We start from the raw sequence: 16,094 nt of genomic DNA, 5'->3' as shown, positions 1-16,094 counted from the left end.
ATCTGTCCCTTTAATGAACTAGCAGATAAACCCTTTTCTAAACCTTCTTGTAGAAAAGACAATATCCTAGGAATCCTAACCTTACTCCAAGAGTAACCTTTGGATTCACACCAATATAGGTATTTACGCCATATCTTATGGTAAATCTTTCTGGTAACAGGTTTCCTAGCCTGTATTAAGGTATCAATAACTGACTCAGAAAACCCACGTCTTGATAAAATCAAGCGTTCAATTTCCAAGCAGTCAGCTTCAGAGAAGTTAGATTTTGATGTTTGAAGGGACCCTGTATCAGAAGGTCCTGTTTCAGAGGTAGAGACCAAGGTGGACAGGATGACATGTCCACCAGGTCTGCATACCAAGTCCTGCGTGGCCACGCAGGTGCTATTAGAATCACTGATGCTCTCTCTTGTTTGATTCTGGCTATCAATCGAGGAAGCAACGGGAAGGGTGGAAACACGTAAGCCATCCTGAAGTCCCAAGGTGCTGTCAGAGCATCTATCAGGACTGCTCCTGGATCCCTGGATCTGGACCCGTAACGAGGAAGCTTGGCGTTCTGTCGAGACGCCATGAGATCTATCTCTGGTTTGCCCCAACGTCGAAGTATTTGGGCAAAGACCTCCGGATGAAGTTCCCACTCCCCCGGATGAAAAGTCTGACGACTTAAGAAATCCGCCTCCCAGTTCTCCACTCCCGGGATGTGGATTGCTGACAGGTGGCAAGAGTGAGACTCTGCCCAGCGAATTATCTTTGATACTTCCATCATAGCTAGGGAGCTTCTTGTCCCTCCCTGATGGTTGATGTAAGCTACAGTCGTGATGTTGTCCGACTGAAACCTGATGAACCCCCGAGTTGTCAACTGGGGCCAAGCCAGGAGGGCATTGAGAACTGCTCTCAATTCCAGAATGTTTATTGGCAGGAGACTCTCCTCCTGACTCCATTGTCCCTGAGCCTTCAGAGAATTCCAGACGGCACCCCAACCTAGAAGGCTGGCGTCTGTTGTTACAATTGTCCAGTCTGGTCTGCTGAATGGCATCCCCCTGGACAGATGTGGCCGAGAAAGCCACCATAGAAGAGAATTTCTGGTCTCTTGATCCAGATTCAGAGAAGGGGATAAGTCTGAGTAATCCCCATTCCACTGACTTAGCATGCACAGTTGCAGTGGTCTGAGGTGTAAGCGTGCAAAGGGTACTATGTCCATTGCCGCTACCATTAAGCCGATTACCTCCATGCATTGAGCCACTGACGGGTGTTGAATGGAATGAAGGGTGCGGCAAGCACTTTGAAGTCTTGTTAGCCTGTCCTCTGTCAGGTAAATCTTCATTTCTACAGAATCTATAAGAGTCCCCAGGAAGGGAACTCTTGTGAGTGGAACGAGTGAACTTTTCTTTTCGTTCACCTTCCATCCATGTGACCTTAGAAATGCCAGCACTAACTCTGTATGAGACTTGGCAGTTTGAAAGCTTGAAGCTTGTATCAGAATGTCGTCTAGGTATGGAGCTACCGAGATTCCCCGCGGTCTTAGTACCGCCAGAAGAGCACCCAGAACCTTTGTGAAGATTCTTGGAGCTGTAGCCAATCCGAATGGAAGAGCCACAAACTGGTAATGCCTGTCTAGGAAGGCAAACCTTAGGAACCGATAATGATCTTTGTGAATCGGTATGTGAAGGTAAGCATCTTTTAAATCTACAGTGGTCATGTACTGACCCTCTTGGATCATAGGTAAAATTGTCCGAATAGTCTCCATCTTGAACGATGGAACTCTTAGGAATTTGTTTAGGATCTTTAAGTCCAGGATTGGTCTGAAAGTTCCCTCTTTTTTGGGAACCACAAACAGATTTGAGTAAAACCCCTGTCCCTGTTCCGATCGTGGAACTGGATGGATTACTCCCATTAACAAGAGCTCTTGTACGCAGCGTAGAAACGCCTCTTTCTTTGTCTGGATTGTTGACAATCTTGACAGATGAAATCTCTCTCTTGAAGGAGAGTATTTGAAGTCCAGAAGGTATCCCTGAGATATTATCTCTAGCGCCCAGGGATCCTGAACATCTCTTGCCCAAGCCTGGGCGAAGAGAGAAAGTCTGCCCCCCACTAGATCCGATCCCGGATCGGGGGCCCTCAATTCATGCTGTTTTAGGGGCAGCAGCAGGTTTCCTAGTCTGCTTGCCCTTGTTCCAGGACTGGTTAGGTTTCCAGCCTTGTCTGTAGCGAGCAACAGCTCCTTCCTGTTTTGGTGCAGAGGAAGTTGATGCTGCTCCTGCTTTGAAATTACGAAAGGAACGAAAATTAGACTGTCTAGTCTTGGCTTTGTCCTGAGGCAGGGCATGGCCTTTACCTCCTGTAATGTCAGCGATAATCTCTTTCAACCCGGGCCCGAATAAGGTCTGCCCTTTGAAAGGTATATTAAGCAATTTAGACTTAGAAGTAACATCAGCTGACCAGGATTTTAGCCACAGCGCCCTGCGTGCCTGAATGGCGAATCCTGAATTCTTCGCCGTAAGTTTAGTAAGATGTACTACGGCCTCCGAAATGAATGAATTAGCTAGTTTAAGGACTCTAAGCCTGTCCGTAATGTCGTCCAGAGTAGCTGAACCAATGTTCTCTTCCAGAGACTCAATCCAGAATGCCGCTGCAGCCGTGATCGGCGCAATGCATGCAAGGGGTTGCAATATAAAACCTTGTTGAACAAACATTTTCTTAAGGTAACCCTCTAATTTTTTATCCATTGGATCTGAAAAAGCACAGCTATCCTCCACCGGGATAGTGGTACGCTTAGCTAAGGTAGAAACTGCTCCCTCCACCTTAGGGACCGTTTGCCATAAGTCCCTTGTGGTGGCGTCTATTGGAAACATTTTTCTAAATATCGGAGGGGGTGAGAACGGCACACCGGGTCTATCCCACTCCTTAGTAACAATTTCAGTAAGTCTCTTAGGTATAGGAAAAACCTCAGTACTCGTCGGTACCGCAAAATATTTATCCAACCTACACATTTTCTCTGGTATTGCAACTGTGTTACAATCATTCAGAGCCGCTAACACCTCCCCTAGTAATACACGGAGGTTTTCCAGTTTAAATTTAAAATTTGAAATATCTGAATCCAGTCTGTTTGGATCAGAACCGTCACCCACAGAATGAAGCTCTCCGTCCTCATGTTCTGCCACCTGTGACGCAGTGTCTGACATGGCCCTAATATTATCAGCGCACTCTGTTCTCACCCCAGAGTGATCACGCTTACCTCTTAGCTCTGGTAATTTAGCCAAAACCTCAGTCATAACAGTAGCCATATCCTGTAATGTGATTTGTAATGGCCGCCCAGATGTACTCGGCGCTACAATATCACGCACCTCCTTCTGAGCGGGAGATGTAGGTACTGACACGTGAGGCGAGTTAGTCGGCATAACTCTCCCCTCGTTGTTTGGTGAAATTTGTTCAATTTGTACAGATTGACTTTTATTTAAAGTAGCATCAATACAGTTAGTACATAAATTTCTATTGGGCTCCACTTTGGCATTGCAACAAATGACACAGGTATCATCCTCTGAATCAGACATGTTTAACACACTAGCAAATAAACTTGTAACTTGGAAATACAATTCAATTAGAATAATATTAAAACGTACTGTGCCTTTAAGAAGCACAGAATATCTATGACAGTTGAAAATTAATAAATTGAAACAGTTATAGCCTCAATCCTTGTAAATAACACAACTTTAGCAAAGGTTTAATCCCATTAGCAAAGATAACAAATTCTGAAAGCAGGAAACAAATTACAGAATAAACGTTTTTTATCTCAGTCAAACTATAATTCTCACAGCTCTGCTGAGAGAAATTACCTCCCTCAAAATAAGTTTTGAAGACCCCTGAGCTCTGTAGAGATGAACCGGATCATGCAGGGAATACAATGAGTTGCTGACTGAAATATTTGATGCGTAGTAAAAGCGCCAAAAACGGCCCCTCCCCCTCACACACAGCAGTGAGGGAGAACAGAAACTGTCAGAAAACAGATTAAGCAACTGCCAAGTGGAAAAATAGTGCCCAAACATTTATTCACTCAGTACCTCAGTAAATGAAAACGATTTTACATTCCAGCAAAAACGTTAAACATAATCTCTAGTTATTAAACAGCTTTATGTATTTCTTACAGTGTAATTCTAGTGAAGTACCATTCCCCAGAATACTGAAGTGTAAAGTATACATACATGACATTATATCGGTATGGCAGGATTTTCTCATCAATTCCATTGTCAGAAAATAAAAACTGCTACATACCTCTATGCAGATTCATCTGCCCGCTGTCCCCTGATCTGAAGTTTACCTCTCCTCAGATGGCCGAGAAACAGCAATATGATCTTAACTACTCCGGCTAAAATCATAACAAAAACTCTGGTAGATTCTTCTTCAAACTCTGCCAGAGAGATAATAACACACTCCGGTGCTATTTTAAAATAACAAACTTTTGATTGAAGATATAAAACTAAGTATAATCACCATAGTCCTCTCACACATCCTATCTAGTCGTTGGGTGCAAGAGAATGACTGGGAGTGACGTAGAGGGGAGGAGCTATATGCAGCTCTGCTGGGTGAATCCTCTTGCACTTCCTGTTGGGGAGGAGTGATATCCCAGAAGTAATGATGACCCGTGGACTGATCACACTTAACAGAAGAAAGGATCTATTTATATTAATTTTATTATTTTCTCTTTAGCCTCACTCTCGCCAAAAAATTATAAGGTCTGTAATCTCCCTTGTGGTTGCAAAATCACAAAATGCAGCAGAGAAAGCCACTAAAGAGCCTTTACCTTTCCATTTAATGTCCAGTCATCTGAGAACTCTCCTTCATATACAGTGTCATCTTCTGACAGAAGAACTCCACATCCCTGGATAGGAAGCAAAAATATTTACATTCTAATGCCACATAATATTCTAATGGAAGAATGGGTTATGCATAAGATAACTTCCAGAACTTACAGAAAACTCAAATGCAACAGTAAATGTCGGTTGAGGGTGGGATATATTACTGTTTAAGGTGCCATATAAAATATGTTTAGGGATTAGTGTCATAAGTACATAATCATTTAGATAATCAACAAAATCTCAAAACTGCAAGACAGCCTTTCTTTCAAACTGCATGACAACCTCACTAGATTTATTTAACATTGCCATTTGACCAGGAGATGTTTCCATCTCCAGTGGGAGTCAAGCTTCATCGAACGTGACAAGCATAAGATTATTGTGACTGCATGACAGCAGGCTGCACTGTAAAGGACATTCAGTTTATCTAGCCAAAGCTTTACACAAAACTCACCATCATCTTATTGAGGTAGAAGACTCCTTCATAGTAAAGGCCAAACTGGGTCACAACAAGCCCATTGCCCTGTCTGAGATCATCATGCCACATACCCATGAATTTCTCACCCCTACAGAAAGATGAAGCAAAGCCGATTCAGCATTATTAGACATGTAATTACATGTAATGAGATGGTTAACTGAATTACTTTACTCTTGATTTATAAAACAACAACAACAACATATCCCACAGACCTTTAATGATAGGTTCATATTTACAGAGAATAGTAACAGTTACAAAAAGACAACGGACATGAGAAAAAAAACATAAAATTATGCTTACCAGAAAATTTCCTTTCCTTCTGTATGAGGAGAGTCCACGGCTTCATTCCTTACTTGTGAGAAATACAGAACCTGGCCACAAGGAGGAGGCAAAGACACCCCAGCCAAAGGCTTAAATACTTCCCCCACTTCCCACTTCCCTCATCCCCCAGTCATTCTGCCGAGGGAACAAGGAACAGTAAGTAGGAGAAATATCAGGGTATAAATGGTGCCAGAAGAACAAAACCAAATTTAAGTCCGCCCAACAGTGAATTCGGACGGGGGGCCGTGGACTCTCCTCATACCGAAGGAAAGGAAATTATCTGGCAAGCATAATTTATGTTTTCCTTCTTAATATGAGGAGAGTCCACGGCTTCATTCCTTACTTGTGGGAAACATATACCCAAGCTCTATAGGACACTGAATGAAAAACAGGAGGGTAAAAAAAAAAAAAGAGGCGGACCCTGTGTGAGGGCACCACAGCCTGCAAAAAAACCTTTCTCCAAAAAACTGCTTCTGCCGAAGCAAAATTGTCAAATATGTAAACTCTTGAAAAAGTATGTAAGGATGACCAGGTAGCCGCCCTACAATCTAACCCATAGAGGTCTCATTCTCAAACGACCCAAGAGGAAACCACAGCTCTAGTTGAATGAGCCTTCATCCTTTGAGGATGCTTGTGTCCCGCTGACTAAACTATGCGAGTTATGCTCCTCTACCAGAAAAACAAAGAAGCGGACAAGGCATCCTGCCCCTTACTCTTCAAAGAATAGACATAAACAAGGAAAAAGTCTGACGAAACACCCTTGTAGCAAGGCCCGAACCACATTAAAGTTATGAAGAAAACCTAACCCAGTACGAAGAACAGCCTTAACCGCCTGAAAAACAAGGTAAGGAAAAAACACAATGCAAGGCAGCCATCTCAGAACTCTGCGCGCCGAAGCAATAGTGCAGTAGAAAAAGAACCTTCCAAGACAGAAAATCTTAATGTCAACACCATGCATAAGCCCAAACGGAGCCTACTGCAAAACTTAGAACGAGATGTAAACTCCCAAGAGGAGCAGTAGATCTAAACACAGGCCTGATCTAGTCAAAGCCTGAACCAAAGACTGGACATCTAGAAGATCTGTGAGCCTCTCGAGCAGACAAACCGATAGAGCAGAAATCTGTCCCCTAAGGGAGCCACAGAAAAAACCCTTCTCCAGAGAATCCTGGAGAAAAGAAGGATCCTGGACAAGCTGGCCTTATACCAGGGGAATCCCGCTCTTCATACCAGAAAAATTAGGGCATGCATTATGAAGAGTACATAGCCACAGCTGGCTTTGAACTCTGGACTTACAGCTTCCAAAGCAGCAAATTTCACAACTAAGCCATCGTAGGACACCATTACCTGAAAAGTAGGTCCTGCACCCCTTTTGATAGATGGAACGATACACCGGCTTATGAGCTAAAACGAGAGTACCAACAATCCTTTTAGAAAAACCTCTAAAAGCTTTCAACTCCACGCAGTCAGCCTTCGAGAGTCCAGATTTTGATGAACACAAAGACCCCGCTCCAGCAAATCCCTGTAGCAAGGTCCATGGAGGCGACGCTCCTAAACACGATACGACTCGTAGATATAAATGGAGCCAACCGTCTCACAGACGCATGCTCCTGCTAGGATCGAACCATCCACAACAAAGCGTGACATGGTCGAAAGAGAAGAAGGTTAAAAAGAAACCTCTAAAGAATGCTGGATGTCTAGCATATTCTGGATGAAAAGGCCGGAGCCCCACCTGGGTTCAAATCCACCTTCTGCTACAGAAGCGGTGGAGCTAACACTGACGCCTTGAAATCTTGATCGTCTTCCCCATTAGATACAAACATTTGAGCAGGGAATGATGTTATGGGTCATCCGATCCTGAGGAGTAAGCTCATAAAGAGGGTCACTGGCATGAGCCGAAGTGGGGCTCCGCCCACCATCAAACACAAGACCCCCCTCCCGTTTAACACAAGGAACTCTCCTTCTCCAAAAGAAGATCTCCCCACTGAGAGGTCCCATCTGGTATGAACCCAGAAGACCAAACCCTCCAAGCAGAATGCTTGCTGAGGAACCAAAGGAAGAATTGGAAGAAAACTCCCAACCCATGGACCTTCCTATGACACTCTCTCCCCACAGGCAAGGAAGCGGCAGAGTTAAAACCGCCCCGGAAGAGCTTAAGAGAAAAATTATCAGAACAGGGAGATCTGAACGGAACACTGGGATTGAGTTCCCAAGCCGCTAAACCATGTAAGTCTGTTAAGACAGATACACCAACTCCATGGCGAAGTCTCAGCCTTGACTGTGTATATCACTTTCCACCAATTTCGCAAGATCTCAGGAAAAATTCCTGTCCATAAGACAAAAACAGCATCCAAAATCCACCCTAGTGTCTACACCAGCAACTCCGGTCTAGATCCAACTATGAGGATTGAAACGACCAAGAAAACCCAAAAGGTCTATCAGCAGGCGAAGGTGAGAAACCCATAAAAGCAGAGACCCGGGAACTACAGTAAAATCTGTAAGCAGGATACTGCCACCTTAACCCCCAGATCCCAAGAAGGAAACCTAGGATCAGAACGAGGCTTACTGTAAGATAAGGTCCCTAAGAACCGGATTTGCTCAAAAAGGGATGAACCAGGAAAGACATCCTTTTTCCTAACCAAAGGAATGGAGAACCTTACATTCTCCAACGAAAGGAAAAACTAATAAGCTCTGCTTAAAAATCATAGAACCCAATTAGGACGGGAAGACCATTCCCCCTATTAGGGCATGCACCAACAGAGGAGGATAATATTTTCACAGTGCGATAGATACCAGGACAATGACGCCAAAGGTCACTTGACAAACTTCCCTTTCTCTGAGAAGACAATTGCCCAGAAAGAAGTCTAGTTCCGGCCTCTAGGACCCCTAGATCCATATGATCCAGTATTAAGCACCCACCCCAGATAATACCTAAACAGGTCCATCCTGTTAACTAGGATAGATGGGCCTGCTGTACCTGGATCGGAAATCTAGAGAAAAAAAAAAACTCCTTTGTATAGAAAGAAGGGGCAAAACCAACTAGTATCCACAACAGGTCCTGCCTGTTATCTAGGATACAACGTAACTGCCGGAACAATCCAAGGCGAAAAAACTCTTAAATTCCATAGTACTATCAAAGTCGATAGTACCAAAAATCCCATGTGACAAAACGTCTATAAAAAGAGTTTCTATAACAACCCAGAGCTCGAAAAAAAAAAAAACTATCCGAAACGGAATAGTAAAAGAAAACAGGCAACCGCCCTGAAAAAGGAGTGTGCAAACAAAAAACAGGTCCTGCCTGTCATACTGCACAATCCCCCATAGAGCTCGGAACTGGAATTCCAAATAAACAATAAAACTAAAAGTAAAACTAGACAAGGAATAGGATCTCATCTTCCCCTCGTCTAGATAAGATCGTTATCAGATTTAGAGGACTGAGATTCAACTGACGGATCAGTACTGGGAATCTCTAACATCGCCAAAACCTCTCTCAGGAGTAAACGCAGGCGTGCCAATCTAAATCTAAATGCTAAGCCCTCCGCAGTCAGAGGACCCAAGTCAGCAGACTTCGACCCTGGAGGTTCTTCCTCTGAAGCCTCAGAGGGAACCGCATCCCCAGAGGACTGATCGGACACAATCGTTATTTTACACGAATGTCCTTGGGTATGAGAACCTGGATTACCCCATCGCTTACGCGTAGCAAGGATAAGTAACATCGCTAAGGCCGTAGTGATGGCCATGCAGAACTGCGAAGTAACCTCTGGTGGAAACAAACCCTTTACAGGCGAAGGAGGATCGGAACTCGGGAAAACTGAATATGTAGGAACAGAATCTAGGGAACACACCTCACGGGACGAAGAGTTCTCAGAGGCGGACGGCTCAGTGGTCTCTAACATCTCAACCTTGGTTGATGAAAACACTATTGTGGCATATGGAGCATAATTGAGAGGGCTGGATTACCCGGGCCTCCTCATAATATACACAGGTATTAAATTCTGTATTGGAGGGATCCCCCTCTAAAATATGAGAATACTCCATAACACATCTATATCAAATTATAGAAAAAGAAACCCAACTGGCACCTTATACCCCCAATGGCTGGGGCACTCAACACCTCCTATGACCCAGACAGATAGAGAAGATGCTCCTGTCCGCAGACACCCGCTCAGGAATCGGAAGCGGGGGAAAAAACGTGACCACTCACGGTCACATGGTGCTCATGCAGGACCTAGCAATGCTAAGGAAAAAGTGCGCCATCTTGATATAAAGAAACTGCGCAGCTCTCAAAATGAAAATAACCTGTACGTTCCGTATCAGCCTAAGAGCCCAAACGTTTTTACATATAAGCAGTTGAAATCCCATAACAAACATGATTAAACAACCCCACTGTTCAATAATATCCCTCAGGAGATATTAATCCTTAATTCCATAAAGATAAAGGAGTCCCACTGTGACCCTGTCTTCTATTGTTACCATGTGTGTAAAATAATGAAACGATCTTACCAGAATCTATGCCATGGAACAGTGACACGGTCCTTCAAGTTTGACATATTGTAGCAGCACTTCTGACATGGACTTGAGTGAAAAAAAACGGCAGCGAAACTAGTCAACGTTGATTGCTTAAGGAGCTGTTAATATGAGTCTGGATGGGTTCGCAGAAAGACTCTCCCTGCATCTCCAGACTCTGGAGACTCTAACTTTTGTCAATGCTCTCACTGAGATGCTGACAAGACTACTTAAAACTCCAGTCCCATTCCAAAGAGTACTACCCTCCATAAGGAACTACTCCGAATCTTCTGACACTTCTCTGCCAACCTCTTGTGATGAAAGGCAAAGAATGACTGGGGGATGAGGGAAGAGGGGGAGGAATTTAAGTGTTTGACTGGGGTGTCTTTACCTCCTCCTGGTGGCCAGGTTCTGTATTTCTAACAAGTAAGGAATGAAGCCGTGGACTCTCCTCATATTAAGAAGGAAAAAACGTATTCTCCACAGGAAATTATGCCAGCTGGGTGGCATTAGGAAGTAGTCAGGAGGAGGTAATCTAATACTTTTCAATATTATAACCTTTTCTGTCATTTATAAATGTTACTTAAGCTATTCAAACACAGATAAAATGCATAATTAAACCTAAATTGATTAAATGATCATTTGAGCAACAAACGTTGAAAACATTTGATATTAACTAATGAGTTAGCATAAAGTGATGTCAAATCCCAGCTTTTCAAAAACGCTTGGATTTACCATCACTAAAGATAAATATGACTCATCACTTTATCAAGAAGTGTGCTAAACTTATCTTTTCTGTACCATGGCCTGCTCGGTAAACTCATCGGCTCCGGCCGCCCATGGCACATAACTCTGAGGTGACATTTCCCCCTCTAAACCAATAGCTGCGCTAGCATAAAGAACAGTGCAAAATGACTAGTACAGCTATTTGTTTCGAGGTGGAAATGTCACCTCATTGAAGAGAGAAAAAAAAAAAAAGAGGGCCATGCCGCGAGTTTAGTGAGGAGGCTGCTGCACAGAAAGGGTAAGATTAGCACACTTTTTTTTAAATTTTCAAATCTCTATTTCAAACTTTGAGTGGGGCTGCAGAGTGCTGAAGCATAGCTCGTAAGGGAGCTTTATGAAATGGGTTTTCATGGCTGAGCATCTGTATAGAGCCCACACATCAACATGCACAATGGCAAGTGTTGGCTGGAGTAGCATAAAGAGTGGCGCCACTGGACTCTGGAGCAGTGGAAATGTGTTCTCTGGAGTGATGAATCGCACTTCACTATCTGCATTCTGGTAGGTAACATTCTCCTGTTATCCACCATGCTCAGGTTCTTCCATCAGACTGCCATAGTGCCTAGTTTAAAGTTTGGTAACGGAGGGATAATTGTCTAGGGTTATTTTTTTGGGGTTTGGGCTAGGCCCCTTAGTTCCAGTGAAGTCACCTCAATGCTACAGGATACAAAGATATTTTAGACAACTAGACGCTCTCAACTTTGTTACAACAGTTTGGAGAGGGTCCTTTCCTGTTTCATTATGACTGTGTTCCAATGCACAAAGCGAGGCCCATAAAGACATGGTTTGACAAGTTTGGTGTAGAAGAGGCAAGTGCCCTACACAGAGTCACACTTTCTTGTCCAACATCAGTGCCTGACCTCACAAATGTTCTTTTGGCTGAAAGGGCACAAATTGCCACAAACACACTCTAAAATCTTGTGGAAAGCCTTCCAAGAAGAGTTGCTGCAAAGAGGAAGCTAACTACGTATTAATGCCCATGGTTGTGAATTGGGATGTCCAAAAAGCTCCTTTAGATGTGGACAGAGGTCTACATATGTGTGTATATTATATACCAGTATAGAATAACATCCAACGTAACTGGAATTATTATTTACCTTTTCAAAAGAATTCCAAGTAATTTACAGGAAAGAAAAAGAGAGAAAGCTCTGCCCAAGAAATAAACTATGCTTCAATATTCTCTTCTTCATGCACATTTCTTGTAATGAGTGCTATTTCCTAGAAGCTTCCTCTCTAAGTTGTGATAGCTAAGAGTCATTTTAGATAAACTATTATATTTTTTTCTAATTAATGCTCATTTTCCGCACGAAACGATGTATTATTCACCTCAGCTTCTCAATAAAAATAAAGCACATAGTACATGATCAGTGTAATTATAAGTCTGGCACTTTGTACAGCTTGTTATGGCCATACCTGGTTATGTCATCAAATACACCATAGCCAGTCTTTTTATCCATTACCCACTGACCAATAAACATGCTTGGTGAGGTAGAGGTCAGTTTTCCACTACGCAGGAGTCCATGACCATGTCGTGAGTTGTCCTGAAAACAACCTTCATAAACATCACTATTAGCATACCTGAGAAACAAAGAGAATAAAGGATTAATGTGAAGGCCGTGTAAGGTATGCTGCAGAATCAGGAATTTCAGTAACCCAAGAAATGGCTTTAGATTACTTTGATTCACACATGAATGATAAATAGAATACAGACAAATTATATGGGCATTTTTTATAAGGGCTAACATCATTAAACCATAGCTGCTCAGTAAAAGTATTACTGAAAGCACCAAAGAAATGAAATCAAAATAATGGGAAAGTGTAATCTAAATACTCATGCATAGGAACATATTGAACAAAGCAGAAAAGTCTGTTAACATATAACTTTGAAAAAAAAAAAAAAAAACCAGTATTAGTTTTGTACATCCTACTGATGCTGACTGGCAGACAAGGACTGTTGATGCGCTGCGGAATCTGTTGGCGCTCTACAAATACCTGATAATAATAATGCAAATGTCTACTCTGAAGTAGAATGGCCTTATTTAATTGAAATAATTTTTATTGAGTTTTCATATCAATCAAAAAATAAGTATATACAAAACATAATAAAAATGGTACAGTGATATTACATATGTTTCACAAAAAAAGTAATGACAAGATATTATAGACATCTTACTAAGTTGACAGGCTGGTGAGGTATGTTAACCCACCTCCAACCACCTATCCAATGAATCAGGGAGCAACTTCCCCCGAACATTTAGTCTCTAAGTTCTCCAGAGGCCTTGTTACAGTCCTTAATTATTGCTTTATGCCTAAGAGGGGGACCCTCCCCTTATCATGAACCTATATTATGGAATTATTAAAATTAGATATGTGAAACCAAGAGACATCAGAAAAAGAAAAAAAGGAAAAAACACAATTACTTAGCTGACCATTAAAAATCAAATAAGAATAAATTTCAACAATTAAACACAGACCGGTTATTTCTATGGTGTCCGCCAGACAATAGGATATATCTATTACAATATGATATAGCCGAGATTTGTTATTTTTCAAATGAACCCTTTCATGACAGGGTCATAAATACCACGATCGCAAGATTTCAATTATGGGATCGGATCAAGGGGGCGTTCCTATGATGCTAGGCACGCCCTTTAGACGACGATCACATCCAGGAAGCGCCGTTGACTTCAGGACAGCCAAACGGCTATGACTTTGTATTCCGTCCTAACGGCACTAAAGCCCAGCGCCGTTTGGACGGAATACAATGCCATATTGGCGCTAAAAGATTAAGTACATGAACATCAGGAGATTTGGCATTCTCGTTACAGGACATTTTCTACAATAACAACACATAATATCAGGTTGCTACAATAAAGGTTAAAGGGACACTGAACCCAAATTTTTTCTTTCGTGATTCAGATAGAGCATGCAATTTTAAGCAACTTTCTAATTTACACCTATTATCAAATTTTCTTTGTTCTCTTTCTTTCTTTATTTGAAAAAGAAGGCATCTAAGCTATTTTTTTAGTTCAGAACCATGGAAAGCACTTGTTTATTGGTGGGTGAATTTATCCACCAATCAGCAAGAACAACCCAGTTTGTTCACCAAAAATGGGCCGGCATCTAAACTTACATTCTTGCATTTCAAATAAATATACCAAGAGAATGAAGACAATTTGATAATAGTAGTCAATTAGAAAGTTGCTTAAAATTGCATGCTCTATCTGAATCACAAAAGAAAAAATTTGGGTTCAGTGACCATTTAACCTTAAATACCCTCTTTTGTGATCCAGTACAACCAAATTTTTTTAAATGATCATTAGTACCTTGTGTCCAGGAGGCCAGTTCTGACTTTGTGTATATATAGTTAATTTTGTCTATGACTTCCAACCATGTAGGAGCACCCACCTTCCAATACCTGGCTATGCAAATTCTAGTAGATGTACATAGAATTCTTATAAATGTATTTATTCCCGAGTTAAAGAGCTTGAGAGGCTGTTAAAGTAATATTTTCATTTAGTAGCTTACTCAACAAATCAGACAATTTATTCCAAATTATATAAACCTTTGGGTATTCCCACCACATGTGTATATATGACCCCCAATCTTGGCAACCTCTGTAACACTTCCTTTATTGTTGTGGTGTAAAAGGTGAGGTCCTTACAGGAGTGAGGTACCATCTGAAAGAAGTTTTTATACAGTTTTCCTTTAGGCCAAGTAGGCCCCTACTAGAGTTTAACAAAATTTAATCCCATCCCTGTATCGCTCTCCCATCTCTCAAGCAAAGGAGATTTGGTAGTATATTTAGCGGATTAAATTGATAAGTATATTTGAGTTATCAGTTGCTTACCCTTAGTAGAGGAGCTGCAAATGCGTTCTAGGGTGGTAAATGGTTGGGCAGGTTTATGTGCTATATATTTAGTGATGGCGGAAGATAACTGCAGATATAAAAAACAATGTAACTTATATGGTTGAATCCTGTCCTGTATCTGGTTAAAGGAGAGTACATCTGTACCGTTTAGGAAGTCTACCACTTTATACAGCCCTTTATTTTCCCATTTCCCTAGTCTCCTCTGGTGCTCCAAGGGCAGTAAAAAATGTTATGAGTATTAGTAAGGATTGAATTGGTATTAGTTTTGATGTTTTAGTTAAGGTATTCCAAATTTGTAATAAATCCATTGTTATTGGTGATCTGTATTTGAATTTGTTCATTTTGATAGTCTGATCCCACAATATATCAGAAGGTGTCATATCCTATTTCAGCTTTGATTACTGTCCATGTAACTTCCCTTACATTTTTTCCCAGTAGGTCAGCTTGAACTATTCTAGAGGCCTGGTAATATTCCATTAAGTTGGGTATGCCCACTCCTGATGGTGGCTTTATTTAAAACGAAAACGCAAAACGCAAAGAAAGTTACAATTCTGAACAAAAAGATCTGTGTACATGTGGAGTAAAAAAAATACAAGGAAAGCAAATGTTCTGAGAATGTGCTGAAGGGAATGTAAATACATGGATGGACTATAAAGGATTCAAATTGTACATTAACTCACTGTTTGCTTGGATACAAAGAGAGAAATTCCATAAAGGAACCCTCCAGAGGCCTACAGTGTTGTAATAGCCTTTACAAGATGTTTATAATCTTCCTTACTACATTGTCAATTATGCTGTAGTATTCATCCTACAGTTATGTTTTATTCTATATATGTTTATTTGGAAAACCAATAAAAACATTTAAAAAAAATTCTCAGGATGTGCTGTTAAATCTTAAAGGTACAGTAAAGTCAAATTAAACAAATGGGTTGGTTAGACTAGAGCATATAATTTTAAACAACTTTCCAATTTACTTATATCAATTTTGCTAGTTCTCTGGGTATCCTCTGTAAAAGAGTACTCCTAGGAGAGCTCAGGAGCGTGCACATGTACTTAACCATTTGGCATCAGTGTATGTAACAATGTTATACATAGTTGCAAGCTTTGCTGCTATACATGGTCTAAAATTCTGCAGCAGCAGTATATTTTACTATGTATAGCTTAAAGGGACAGTCAAGTCCAAAAAAAACTTTCATGATTCAAACAGGGCATGTCATTTTAAACAACTTTCCAATTTACTTTTATTCACCAATTTTGCTTTGTTCTCTTGGTATTCCTAGTTGAAAGCTAA

The 16,094-nt window shown here is 41.4% G+C and overlaps 1 protein-coding gene across 4 annotated transcripts in view; it reads right to left on the bottom strand.

Annotated features, from left to right (window-relative positions):
- Positions 1 to 16,094, bottom strand: part of ALS2 (alsin Rho guanine nucleotide exchange factor ALS2) — a 558,121-nt gene that overhangs the window by 132,555 nt on the left and 409,472 nt on the right. For all 4 annotated transcript variants that reach the window (XM_053698688.1, XM_053698690.1, XM_053698692.1 and 1 more), the window contains 3 exons: positions 12,346 to 12,510; positions 5,302 to 5,413; positions 4,796 to 4,873 (listed from right to left, as the gene is read on the bottom strand). In XM_053698688.1, the coding sequence (XP_053554663.1) occupies positions 4,796 to 4,873; positions 5,302 to 5,413; positions 12,346 to 12,510 (355 nt within the window). The remainder of the gene's footprint in view (positions 1 to 4,795; positions 4,874 to 5,301; positions 5,414 to 12,345; positions 12,511 to 16,094) is intronic.

This window comes from Bombina bombina, chromosome 1, assembly GCF_027579735.1.
Source record: "Bombina bombina isolate aBomBom1 chromosome 1, aBomBom1.pri, whole genome shotgun sequence".
Lineage (NCBI taxonomy): Eukaryota > Metazoa > Chordata > Amphibia > Anura > Bombinatoridae > Bombina > Bombina bombina.
Note: the sequence above shows the minus strand (reverse complement) of the source record. Positions and strands in the feature narration are given on the sequence as shown.